This window comes from Neocloeon triangulifer, unplaced genomic scaffold (assembly GCF_031216515.1).
Source record: "Neocloeon triangulifer isolate White Clay Creek 2 clone unplaced genomic scaffold, ASM3121651v1 ptg000006l, whole genome shotgun sequence".
Classification (NCBI taxonomy): Eukaryota; Metazoa; Arthropoda; class Insecta; order Ephemeroptera; family Baetidae; genus Neocloeon; species Neocloeon triangulifer.
Window position 1 is genome coordinate 953,604 of NW_026775549.1, and position 13,106 is coordinate 966,709.

At 36.1% G+C, this 13,106-nt stretch overlaps 2 protein-coding genes across 2 annotated transcripts; one reads left to right on the forward strand and one right to left on the reverse strand.

Annotated features, from left to right (window-relative positions):
* Window positions 1–244: 244 nt before the first annotated feature.
* Window positions 245–6,137, forward strand: LOC132194497 (phosphoenolpyruvate carboxykinase, cytosolic [GTP]-like). Its single transcript, XM_059615805.1, has 11 exons — window positions 245–564; window positions 897–1,005; window positions 1,063–1,208; window positions 2,634–2,815; window positions 4,128–4,510; window positions 4,569–4,782; window positions 4,843–5,038; window positions 5,099–5,297; window positions 5,358–5,510; window positions 5,563–5,766; window positions 5,826–6,137. The coding sequence occupies exons 1-11, from the start codon at window positions 536–538 to the stop codon at window positions 5,928–5,930; spliced, it is 1,920 nt and encodes a 639-aa protein (XP_059471788.1). The 5' UTR covers window positions 245–535; the 3' UTR covers window positions 5,931–6,137.
* Window positions 5,939–9,193, reverse strand: LOC132194496 (ATP-dependent RNA helicase DDX54). Its single transcript, XM_059615804.1, has 13 exons — window positions 9,066–9,193; window positions 8,798–8,960; window positions 8,559–8,726; window positions 8,292–8,500; window positions 8,083–8,229; window positions 7,841–8,027; window positions 7,378–7,782; window positions 7,130–7,324; window positions 6,962–7,067; window positions 6,819–6,906; window positions 6,626–6,761; window positions 6,401–6,566; window positions 5,939–6,347 (listed from the first exon to the last, which is right to left on the reverse strand). The coding sequence occupies exons 2-13, from the start codon at window positions 8,951–8,953 to the stop codon at window positions 6,193–6,195; spliced, it is 2,118 nt and encodes a 705-aa protein (XP_059471787.1). The 5' UTR covers window positions 8,954–8,960; window positions 9,066–9,193; the 3' UTR covers window positions 5,939–6,192.
* Between the last annotated feature and the right edge of the window lie 3,913 nt (window positions 9,194–13,106).

The following is a 13,106-nucleotide window of genomic DNA, read 5'->3' on the forward strand; positions in this document are numbered from 1 at the left end:
ACACTTTAAGGTCACGGATCGATAAGTGCTGCGCAGATGAAACTACTGTCAACAGGTCTGAGCGTCCCTGCTGATGCAATAATTTGCGCAATTAAACCCACGGTGCCAATTAAAAGAACGCAAATGTTCATAGCCCCTAGTTTTGCGACGGTTTTTCGCAGCCCGGTGCTGTTATTGAACTCTGTGAGGTTGGTGACCCTACTTAATTTTTCCCGTCTTCTCGTGATTGCTAGCAAATTCGATCACATTGCATAGCAACCTGTCAAAACGTGTACATACCGGTTCTCCGTCCGCGAAAACCGCTTGTTCTCCAACTAATTTTGCACGGGATCGTGCGAAAGCAGGTCGCGGTTGTCGCTTGGACGGAGCCGTACCGGTTTAGAGCTTCGAGTGATCGAAGAACGAAAAGCTCTGCGACTTCGCGGCTTATCCCTGTTTGGCTGCTGCTGAGGCAGTGAGGGCTCAGCAAATTGCGAATCTAGTTACATTTTCACATTCCATCAAGACAAAGCCTGCTGGCTACAGTCTGTTCGAAATGGCCAAGCTGCTCAATATCTACTCGAGGTAAATTCTCGTTTAAATACTTTCCACACTTTTCCTTTCCGTGTTTTATTATTTTCCGCCGATGTATTTTGTCGCATTAAAATATAATACATACGTCACTTTTGATTACGCGGTTGGACCTTTAACATATTAAGGACGTCCTGCTGAATCGCAATTTAAAATACATTAGTCACACTTGCTGCGACACATTTTCGCTCTTACCCTCACGAAATATATTGTTTCAAAAATTAAAATATTCGTTTGAATATTTTTTTATAAAAAAAGTTGAAAATTTTCATTTTGGAAAATTCTGAATGAAAGTCATGTAGGAAATTTTTGATTTCAATTTTCAGAGGCTATGTTGGAGCTCGCAACAAGTTCCAACACATTTTGGCCGTCGACCGTGTGGCCTTCAGGGTCTGCAGACGCAATCTGGAAGGCACCGCCGCCCTGAGCCCCAAGGTACGTTCGCCGGACGCCGCTCTTCGGACTGCATTTAAATCGAATCTTTCCCTTTAGTTGCAAACATTTGTTGAGAAAAACGTGGCTCTGTGTCAGCCCGAAAAGGTGCATATCTGTGATGGCTCGGAGGCAGAGAATGATAAACTCATCTCTGTCATGGTTAAACTTGGAACCCTCGAGCCTCTGCCCAAATACAAAAACTGGTACATATCACCATTTTTTAACTAACAAAAACCACCTCCCATAATTCACTGTCTCTATTTTTTTTTATATATAAAAAATCGTGATCAATTAATTTATTGAAAAGTGCACAGTTAGCTTTTTTCTTTATAGCTTTTGCATTTGCAATTACTGTCGAGTGCTGTTATTTTAATATCACCTCGCATCAGCAGTAGCTGCTTTACTTTTATATGCTATTTGTTCAATGTCTTGTCCTCTTATCGGCGGATGCAGCTAGTGCATGTTGTATGTCGTGAAAGAAAGTGGAGCACTTAAAAGAAAAAAGCTTTGAGATTGTGTTTGATAAAAGAAAAACTATTCATGTTGAGCTGCAGTTATATATTTTCTGCTAAGACGCGTAGATCTTGCCAGCAAGGAATTTTTCTAGAAATTTGCTAGCCTTTGAATTTTCCTGCAGCTCTGCAGAATTTTTTTCATTCAATTGACCTGAGAATTCATTTATATAATAAATTGAATAACAAAATTTAATAACTTAAAAAAAAATATTTCTTGTTGATTATGAAATAATTTCTGGACATCCTTCAAAACATGAGTGGCAAAATTGCGCCTCTCAAGCTCCAAGGGCACTCTTGAGCTGCCAATTTAATATTTTTCCGATCAGGTGTTTTTTTTTTTTTTTTTTTTTTTACTTGATTTGAGGATTAATGCGCGTCGTTTAACTTTTAAGATTAATTTCCACTGTTGATCTTTGCTTTCTTCTCATGGTCTCGGTGCGATATCGATGAGGTACATCTCGCGCGGAGTGAAAGATAGAGCGCAAGTGGTGAATGAACTTGACCCTCTTGCTTGTGGGCTCGTCGGGTGCATAGATCACTTTCTCTGTTTGAGCTCGTGCTCCGCTTTAGTTTATCCGTACTGCATCAAAGCATAATTATTAACTATGTAATTACAAAGAGAGAAAAATAACACTTCAAATATGTTATTGAAGAATATAATATTATTTTTGATCCAACTTTTAATAATTTATGAGGCACTTTTCAGTTAAATTATATTATTATTGTTTATATCATTTTTTTAATAGTTCTAAAATTTTTAGAGATTTAAATGAACTATTCAATTGGTTTAAAAAAAAAACTAAAATTTTTATAAAAAAAAAAAAAAATGATTTTTTGATTAAAATTGATCCCAATTGCTAATTAGATGTTATAGAGGTCTGTGTGTACGTTTTACCTGAAATTGTATTTACGTACCTTTCAATCCAATTTTAAACTATAATTTATTTAACTTATTTAGCACTTTCAGTTGATTATATGCTTTAGTAAAATTATTTGACTTTTTAATTTTCTCATCTTGTGTAATATTTGCCAATATTTGCCTGTTAAAAAAATTAAAACGCGGTGTATGCATTCCGAACGACCCAGAATTGATGCAATTGCTTTTTTTTCCAGCTGGCTGGCCCTCACAGACCCTCGAGATGTGGCTCGTGTCGAGAGTCGCACCTACATGAGCACCGACAACAAAAGGGACACCGTTCCCGCCGGCTCAGCTGCCAAGAACACCTTAGGCAACTGGATATCTCCAGACGACCTCAATAAGGCAGTCCAAGAAAGATTTCCGGGTTGCATGAAAGGTATAATAAAGGCTGAAAAATTTACACGGGAGGCACGTCCAGCGCACAGAGTGCAATTTTCTCTTCTTTTTTGCCGTGGGTGTGTTGGTCGGGACCAGTTCTGATTGGCAGCAGCCGGTCCACGGGCCCCCGTCACTCGACCGCACTCTCGCTTTTGTTGCCTTGAACTTGCCGCTTGTGTACTGAGTACGCAAAAGCAGGATGAATAATTATTATTATTTTTTAAAAAAATTTCTGCGTGCGCGAGGATTTGTTAACTCGCAGATTTCGCAACGTTGCTGCGCGCTTTTCCACTTGACAAATATTTACCACGCGCGGTGATAAAAATTTAACGACTTTTGCATTGACGTATTGTTGATTTAATTGATAAAGTAAATCTAAATTTAACTTAATTAATTCTCATTAACTTCATTATCGGACGTAAAAATAATGTTTACTGTGGAATGAACAATATTGTTTGAGAATTAAATTATTTTTTGTTTTAGTTTTTCAAACTTCCAAGGATTATTTAGTTATTTGCTGCATACTATTTTTTATACAATTACCTTAAAATAACATTTATTATGTCAAATATCCAAATCAAGAAGTTTCTTAACAAATGCAATGGCAAATTTATTTCCTCTTATTAACATTTTATCAATCAGTAATTTATTTTTTGAAATCAAATTAAGATTGAACGTATTATAAAATATAAATTTTTTGCGACTTTGGGTTAAAGATGTTTGCTGCCGTAAAAGATAAGATCATAAGATCCAAATATACCTGCGACCAGGCTGTAAAATTTTCAAGGTTCACCTTAGGTCATTGCTTTATCTCGCGAATACATTTAATAAATTATGAATTGTTTTTTCAAAGTCCTCTGCATCTACTTATGACAAATGCAGTATTGAAAAATTACAACTTCAACACGGGTTAATGTCCGTATTTCATGCACGGTCCGTGAGTCACGTATCCACTGACCTCCAGTAGATCATGCGAGAGTTGAGGGTCTGACGTGCGTGGTGCGTCCGTATCAATGTCCATTGCGCCACAATAATTTTTCCATACACCGCAACGTTGACATAAATAGAGAAATCCCTCCATGCGTCAAATAACTGTGTGTGTATTATATTTTTTTTTAAACCTTTGTTATGCCTTTTAATATAGCTAAATAATGCTTGTAAAAAATAGTATTTAAATATTTGGAACTATTCTGTTTTTTTAATATTTTGATAGAAAATATTAGCGCAAAAGTATTTATGAGTGAAAATATTATTTTATATATTTAATGCTTTCTGTAATTTAAATTAAGCAATTTGTTTCTCTTCTCCAGGACGAACAATGTACGTTGTGCCCTTCAGTATGGGCCCAATTGGCTCTCCCCTGGCCAAACTGGGTGTTGAGCTGACCGACTCGCCATATGTGGCAGCTTCGATGCGAATTATGACCCGAATGGGAGCCCCTGTACTGCAAGCGATTCAAAACGGTTCCGACTTTGTCAAGTGTTTGCACTCGGTTGGCCGGTCCACTGAGCCAAACAATCCTTGGCCTTGCGAGCCGGACAGGACCATCATTGCCCACAAGGCGGCCACCAACGAGATTATTTCCTACGGCAGTGGGTACGGAGGCAACTCCTTGCTGGGCAAGAAGTGCCTGGCGCTCAGAATTGGCTCTACCATTGCCAAGCGCGAAGGATGGCTTGCGGAGCACATGCTCGTGAGTTTCAATCAAATTTTCATTTTCAACAAAAATTTAAATATAATTTTTCTGAAAGATTTTGGGTATAACCAACCCCAAAGGTGTGAAGAAGTACATCGCCGCAGCTTTCCCAAGTGCTTGTGGAAAAACCAATCTAGCTATGCTGACCCCTAGTTTGCCAGGCTACAAAGTTGAATGTGTTGGAGACGACATTGCCTGGATGAAGTTTGACAGCCAGGGTCGGCTTAGAGCAATTAACCCCGAAAATGGCTTCTTTGGTGTTGCCCCAGGTAAATTAAATTGCCCTTCTATTAAAAATGGTATTTTTAATTTTTTTTTCTGCAAATCAGGCACATCGTACAGCACGAATCCTAACGCCATGAAGACAATATTTGAAAACACCGTTTTCACCAATGTTGCTAAAACGTCGGATGGTGGAGTTTACTGGGAGGGCATGGAGCCGAATCCAAATGTGCAGGTCACGGACTGGAGAGGCCAGCCCTGGACGCCAGATTGTGGCAGAAATGCAGCTCATCCTAACTCTAGGCAACACAATTTACACCGCTTTTGTATATCAAGTAAATAATATTATATTCTCTTTTATAGATTTTGCAGTCCGGCAAATCAGTGTCCAATCATAGATCCAGCATGGGAGTCTCCCGAGGGCGTTCCAATTGACGCCATTCTTTTTGGAGGTCGCCGTCCTCAAGGCGTTCCTCTCATATACGAATCATTTGACTGGAAACATGGTGTATTCGTTGGAGCTGCAATGAGGTCGGAAGCAACAGCGGCTGCCGAACATAAGGTGGTGTCTAATTCTAAAGCCTTATGCAAAACTTTTCTAAACCCTTTACTGATTATCTAGGGCAAAGTGATAATGCACGACCCATTTGCTATGAGGCCGTTCTTTGGTTACAATTTTGGTAACTACTTGGACCATTGGCTTAGCCTAGAAAAGACTCCTGGAAGAAAAATGCCAAAAATATTCCATGTGAACTGGTTCCGCAAGAGCGATCAAGTAATTATTGATTTGTTAAAATCAAAATAAAAAATATAAACATTTTCTTAAGGGCAAATTCTTGTGGCCTGGATTTGGAGAAAATGTCCGAGTTCTAGAATGGGTTCTTAATAGGCTTGATGGAAACGAGAGCATGGCGGAAAAGACTGCGATAGGTTACATTCCCTCTGATGGAGCAATCAATCTCGATGGACTGGACGAACCGATCGACACCAAGCAATTGTTTAGTGTTCCCAAAGATTTCTGGCTCAATGAGGTTAAAATCCCAATTTGCAAATGCAGGAAGTCATTAATAAAGAAATTTTGATTTTCCAGGTTGAACAGATAGGAAAATACTTCGATGAGCAAGTGGGAAGCGACTTGCCAAATACGATAGCAGAGCAGCTGCACCAACTCAGGGATAGAGTTAATAGCATGTAAAATTTTACACACCTCAATTTTTAACTCTGGTATGTCAGAATGCAATGTGCAATCCAATCTTGCCTAAATTGAAATTTTAACTGATGGGAAAAAAGTATACACAACTATATATTTTATATACAAGAGTTTACACTTGTGAAACGATGCACTCCATGCTATAGGACTTAATGTATTTTAGTTGTTAATTATATGCAATGAAATAGATAATATTGATTTTTATTCTTTTGAAATCCCATTAACATGTTTCCCAAAACATAGCGCACTACTTCCTACGTGGCTTACCTTTGCCCTTTGGCTTCTTCTTCTTGGATTTCTCCATAGCTCGTAGCTTCTTTTCTCTTACTTTGTGGATTTGTTCTGGTCTCTTGAGCTCTGACCTTACTTTCTTTCCCTTGCCAGGACCAGCATTTTTCCACCCTAGGAAAATTAAAATAACACTAATGTTATATACAACAACCTAAATATAATACCTCTTATCTGAAGCTGTCTGTTGTCTGGACGAGCACCACCCTCTTCTTCATCATCATCGTCTTGCTCATCAGCCTTCGACTTGTCCTTCCATTGCTTGTATTTGCCAGTTTTATAAGTAGCGGAAATCCAAACACCAGACTCAGTTCTGATTTTCTTTTGCGTCGTCTGTAGATTAATAAAATTAATTTCCATTCCCATGCTGATTGTAAATATTTTATCTTTACCTTCTGGCCAACCATTTTCTTCTTCCTCGAGTCCCACTTCTTCATTCTGTCTTGCAACTGAATGTGTTTTTCTTCGTCTCCCATCACATCCATTCCAACTTTTCTTGCTGCTTGTTCAAAATTATTTACAGCCAAGCTAATAACATTAATATTAAAAAAATAATTTAAATTAAAATGAAAAAGTTGATAATACCCAAATTCAGAATGGTGATCTTCCGGTAAGTAAGGCACATAATTGTCATCTGCTCTCAACTTAATTCTCTTGCTCTTAGCGGTGGGTACTGATACAAATTTTTGTTAGTAATTAAAAATATTGACTTTTTTTGGGAAACAAACTTGGCTCATTCTGGCCTCTCTTCCTGTGACTTGCAATCGCTCCTTCGTGATAGCTTCTCTTTTGCTTCATCTCCTTTACTCCAAAGTTTGATATTTCAAATATAGTCTGCAAATAAAAATACAAAAATGAGTTTTAACATCTAATGATTTCGTTTTTTAACGACTCACGGCTTTTGGCTTGTAGTTTTTCATTCTTTTTAACAAATCATCTCCTTCTTTGGTAATATCCGTGCCAAAAATTGGGTGAGAAGTATTGACCGACAGTGCCAACTGTTTACTTCTTTTGATACTATCATTGGACGCTCCAGGTTTTGATTTTAAATACTTTGAGTATCCATTGTTGCACACATTTTCCATACTTTCCTTTAAATTAGTAAAATTAATTATGTTTCCCCTTTTTCATTGCCGAAACTAACCAAATCTGCTTTTTCTCTATGCCACTCCAACAAAAGTGCTTGATCTTCCTCCAGCAAGTCAGCCGGGACTCGGCCAAGCTGACTGGGATCAAAAGGTTTCCCCAGAAATAGATGCAAGTCTAGCAAATAGGGAATGTCTTCCTTGGTGGTGAATGTGTAAGCTTCGCCAGATTTTCCAGCTCTGGCGCACCTACCGACTCTGTGCACAAACAACTTTGGGGTGGCCGGAAAGTGGTAATTGATCACAACCCCCACTTCAGGAATGTCGATACCTCTTGCGGCAATATCAGTGACCACCAACGCCTGGACCAAGCGATTGCGAAACTTTCCGACGCTGATTTTTCGGGCAGATGGGTCCAAGTTTGAGTACAAATAAGTGCTGGTGATATTTGCCAAACCCAAAATCTACAGGGCAAAAAATGTTTAAGTCAACGTATCTTCTTTATTTTTTATTATATTTTACCGTATTGATAAACTCAACGTGATGTCTCGTTGCTGCAAAAATGATAATTTGAGGTTTCTCATATCTGTTGGCATGCATTTCAGCCAATTTGCGCAGAAGACACAGGAGCACTGACGTTTTCTCTTCCTGTCTGCACCAGATATAGTTGCATTCAAGTTTTTCAGACAACTTTGATTCGACGTCCAATCTATTTGTGCATTTAAATAAAAAGATTAAAAAAAATTTTAAGAGCAAAAATTTACCGGATCAATACAGGGTCAGAGAGCCCAATCCTGGTGAATTCAACCAAAGATTTTGGAAGTGTGGCTGAGAAAAGCAGAGTCTGTCTTCCTTTCGGAAGTCGGGCGCAAATGTCTTTCAGTTGTTCTCCAAATCCCATTTCAAAAAGCCTGGATGAATAATTTTGTTTTAATACGTATTTATCTGAAATAGCTCTGTGCCAAAAATATACCTATCAGCCTCATCAAATACAACAAATTCGATTTCATTCAGCTTAAGTTCCATCTCGACACAAAGGTGTACAAATCTGCCTGGGGTTGCTACGATAATGTCCGGGTGGCCATGAATAGCTTCGAACTGGCTTTCCATGTTGTCTCCACCAGAGATCATGCAGCTTTTTAAGTCCGTAAATTTTCCAATGTCTCTTATAAACCCTAGAGTCTGAAAAATAAATAAAGCCATTTTATTCCAGACACATACAATATAAGTTTGTTATTACTTGTAGTGCCAATTCTCTTGTTGGCAAAAGGATCATTGCTCTAGCGCCTGATTTTGCAACTCGGCCCTTCAGCTTTTCAAAAAGAGGAATCAAAAAGCAGGCCGTTTTTCCACTACCAGTTCTAGCCATTGCAACCATGTCTCTGCCTTGCAGTGCTACAGGAATTGTCTGCAGAGGGTAAATAAAATGTTTAATTAAAGACACTATGTATTTATAAACAAAATTAAAGGCAACGTTACTTTTCTTTGAATCGGAGTTGGAACTTTGTATCCCCTCTTTTGAATTCCCTTCAAAATCGAGTGACTCAAGCCCATTCCTTTGAAACCATCACCCTGCTTTTTCTTGCTCTTCTTTGCGATAGGAAATGGGTCTTCAGTGTCTTCGAACGATTCCATTTTTGTGCTGCAGCATAAAAATGAATTTTTTAACGATTGTTCAGGGAAATTGAGTGTAAATAACTCTTTTCTTGCAAAAATCAATGATTATCAAATCTCAATAAGAACTTACTTTAAAGTTTAGTGCATTAATTATAGAAAAAATTACGAAAGAATCAACAAAATCACCGATTCCAAGCTGACCATGTGTCATAAAAGCACGAGAATAACAACACACGTGGAGCTACGCAAACGCCTATTGGTGGACTAGAAATTTTCCTTTCTGGCCGCCGCTTACAATTGGTTGTTACCAACAAGCCATTGGCGGAAACAGTTTGATTGTTTTAAATAAAAATTTTATTGCATTATTTAATAATTTTCTTTGCAAAGAACCAAGAACCTAAACTGTTAATAATTTTTTGAATCACTTAACGTCTTGCTAATTTAATGCTTCTGTTTTGTTAATAGGGATATTATATGTATTTTGCCAGAGTATATGCTATAATTGCGAATAAAAGTTGTATAATTCAAGTATGAAAGGTATAATTATTTTAGGATAAAAACCATTTAAAATAGAAAAAGCTTTATGCAATACGTTATTTAAATGCGCAGGTTAAATTTATTGCTATTTTTATTTCATAAATTGATTTATTTTCAAGTTTTGCTCTCACAAATTAAATTGCGGGCTTAATTAAAAATAATCATGCATTTATTGGAAATTAAAATTTTTATACAGAATCCTTTTCGATTAAGAAACATAAACCATTATTATTTTTAATGTAAAAACTTATATATTTTTCCTAAGCGTATCTCAATCCTATAAGTCGCGCTATAAGCTATTTTGTTTGGTTTATTACATATTCAATGATAGAAAAAAAATTATAATCTAATGCATAAAAGTATAGCGCTGGCAACGTGGCAAGAGAGCAGCAGAATCTCTGAGGAGCGGATTTTCGATCCTTGGCGGAGCCAAACGAGTTCTTTGTTCTTTTCGTGTCTGTACGTGTTTGTGCAGCGCAATTGAGAGAGAGAGCAAAAACTAATTTCTGGTGGAATTTTTCTCTATTAGTGCTCGAGGATCGGCATGAAATTTTGTTGTTTGCTGTACATGAAAATCTTGTGTTCTATCTTAAGTCTCGAGTTTCTGCATTCCTGTGCAGCAATATTTCAAAGTAAAGTTTCATCAGGAGTATAATTTCTTGAATGCAAAGCAATTTTGTCGTAATTTTTAAATAATTACATGAGCTTAATATCAATAAAAAATAAAAATATACCAGACCTCTTTTTAGAATAAAAATATTTGTTTTATCAATAGTTTATCTCGGTTTATCTTTTTCTAATAATCGTCAAGATTCCGCAATCCTGATAAGCAATTAAAAAAATACATAATTTTGTTTTTATTTAAACCCTAATCTAACCTTTAAATTGAGTTTCATAATGTTTTTCGATCAAATGTTTAATCATACAAATTAATCATCTTGCCGATGTTACAGAAATTATGGTCAAACTATAATTAATATAAAATGATTTTTATTTAGTCTTTTTATTTATGTGTACATAAAAATAAAAACTACATAAATCAAAGTTAATCTTAATTATGCAACTTCTCGCACATGTGAAACTGAATTCTGTATTCTGTAAATTTGCAATTTATGTGCATGCATAATCAAAATATCATTCATATTTCATTTAATTACAATATAATCAGTGTTTTTTACATAAGGGGAAAACCGTTTAATTTTATCAAGAATCAATTAATTAATTTCATGAAAAATTGATGGTAAAAATGCGGGGATATGTAAGATGTAATTTTTATACAGAATCCTTTTCGAAGAAACATAAACCATTATTATTTTTAATGTAAAAACTTAAATATTTTTCCTAAGCGTATCTCAATCCTATAAGTCGCGCTATAATTTATTTTTTTATTACATAATATATGCAATGATAGAAAAAAATTTGTATAATCTAATGCGCGCATAAAAGTAGCGCTGGCAACGTGGCAAGAAAGCAGCAGAATCTCTGAGAAGCGGATTTTCGATCCTTGGCGGAGCCAAACGAGTTCTTTGTTCTTTTCGTGTCTGTACGTGTCTGTGCAGCGCAAACGAGAGAGAGCAAAAACTAATTTCTGGTGGAATTTTTCTCTATTTGTGCTCGAGGATCGGCATGAAATTTTGTTGTTTGCTGTACATGAAAATCTTGTGTTCTGTCTTAAGTCTCGAGTTTCTGCATTCCTGTGCAGCAATATTTCAAAGTAAAGTTTCATCAGGAGTATAATTTCTTGAATGCAAAGCAATTTTGTCGTAATTTTTAAATAATTACATGAGCCTAAACGTTAGTGAAGTTGGCAATATCGCCAACTTTTTTTATCTTAAAAAAGGGTTATAAAAGAATGCTGATTGCGTTCTAGGGGATGCATTTGGCTATTATACAGTAACCCCCGTTATGCATTAGACCTCTAGATGTACATTAAATATGGATTTTTCGCGATTTACACCCTCACGGCCGGGTCCAGCCGCTTTCTAACCCACCCCAACTTACACTCTTGACACCCTTACATAAAAAACAATCCTTACATCGCGGCTGAACCCGGCCTTTCAATTTAATTATTCACCCGAAGGTATTTTTATGGTGCCGACTACAGTGAAAAATCAGTTTTTCGCAAATTACACCCCCACGGCCGGGTTTAGCCGCTTTCTAACTCACCCCGTTTGACACCCTTACGTAAGAAAACCACCCTTAAATCGCGGCTGAACCCGGCCCTCTAATTTAATTACTCAACGAAAGTATTTTTCTGGTGCCGAAGACACCTGAATATCAGTTTTTCGCGATTTACACCCCCACGGCCGGGTTCAGCCGCTTTCTAACCCACAACAACTTACTTCCTACACACCCTTACATAAAAAACAACCCTTACATCGCGGCTGAACCCGGCCTTCTAACTTAATTATTCACCTGAAGGTATTTTTATGGTGCCGATGACACCTGAATATCATTTTTTTTTATCAATTTTTAAAAAAATTAGTGAATTAAATATTTAATTAACAATTGAATATTTATATAAAAAATTTCCACAAATCGCTGGCCGCTGTAAATTGATTATCCAACTTTGAATTTTGATCGACTTGAAAATTTCCAAACTTCCCATAAAATAATTTAAAATAGAAAATTTTGACGAAGACTGTGTCTTATAAAATTGTGAAAATTAACAAGAAACTAATTTTTAACTTTACGGGGTTTACTATGTGCATTATCTTTCCGGCCTGTCATTTTCATATCTGGATTTTTTTTTTAAAAATAATTCAATTGAAATGTAAATTTCTATTAAAAATATGCATTACATTTTTCTTTATATTATTCAATTCTGTAGCAATAGTTCTGAGCGACAACAGTGCTACGACGAAAGTGATTCCTGGTGTGTTTGCTATGCGGTGAGAAAGGCACCCAGTACACCTGGCCGAGTGCAAAAATCGCGTCCTTAGTATTAATGACTATTTGAAAATGAAGTGAAAGACTTTAACTTTATTTTGTCGCGCACCACATTGAAAATTGCTTCCTAAACTTCTCTAAGTTAAGTTGAAGTTGTACTCAAATGAGTTTCAAATAAAAGAATATATTTTATTCAATTTAATTTTTAACTCTAAATCGATGTATTTATACAGGTTAGCATCACCCAGAGCAACCCATTACTGTTTGCTACTAATTGTTTTTTTTTCATAAACTTCTAAGTCAAATTATCAATGTGTAGCAGTCTGGTTTGAATTTTCTATTTCCCAGTTTTTTTAATTGTTTTTTTTTTACCACTTTTGAGAAGATTGAGATTTTCTTGATGGTGTCATCTGAAATATTTTGATAAACATGCTACTGAATGAGGATTTTTTTAACTTAACCCAATTTTACCCATGTATGTATACATATGTGTTTCCTGCCCCGGACTTGTTATAAATTTTTTCCTAATAAAATTTCATAAATTTTATTTTTAGATTAAAATACTAAATTTACTAATTTTTAAATTTATATCAAGAAAATGAAATTCTCAAATGATAATTGAAGTGGAATATGTAATAGTAATCAATTTTAAGAAACAACAATAAAAATTAAATGAATTGATAAAAAAGTGCTAAATTAATAAACCAAAATTCTGGAAAATGTGTGTGACATAATAATTGTATTT

Coding starts and splice junctions, on each gene's coding strand:
- LOC132194497 (XM_059615805.1), top strand. CDS start 536: ATGGCCAAGCTGCTCAATATCTACTCGAG. Junction 565..896: donor CTGCTCAATATCTACTCGAG/GTAAATTCTCGT, acceptor TTCAATTTTCAG/AGGCTATGTTGGAGCTCGCA. Junction 5,511..5,562: donor GGTTCCGCAAGAGCGATCAA/GTAATTATTGAT, acceptor CATTTTCTTAAG/GGCAAATTCTTGTGGCCTGG.
- LOC132194496 (XM_059615804.1), bottom strand. CDS start 8,953: ATGGAATCGTTCGAAGACACTGAAGACCCATTTCCTATCGCAAAGAAG. Junction 8,028..8,082: donor TCTGACCCTGTATTGATCCG/GTAAATTTTTGC, acceptor ATGCACAAATAG/ATTGGACGTCGAATCAAAGT. Junction 6,907..6,961: donor GAGAGGCCAGAATGAGCCAA/GTTTGTTTCCCA, acceptor AATTTGTATCAG/TACCCACCGCTAAGAGCAAG.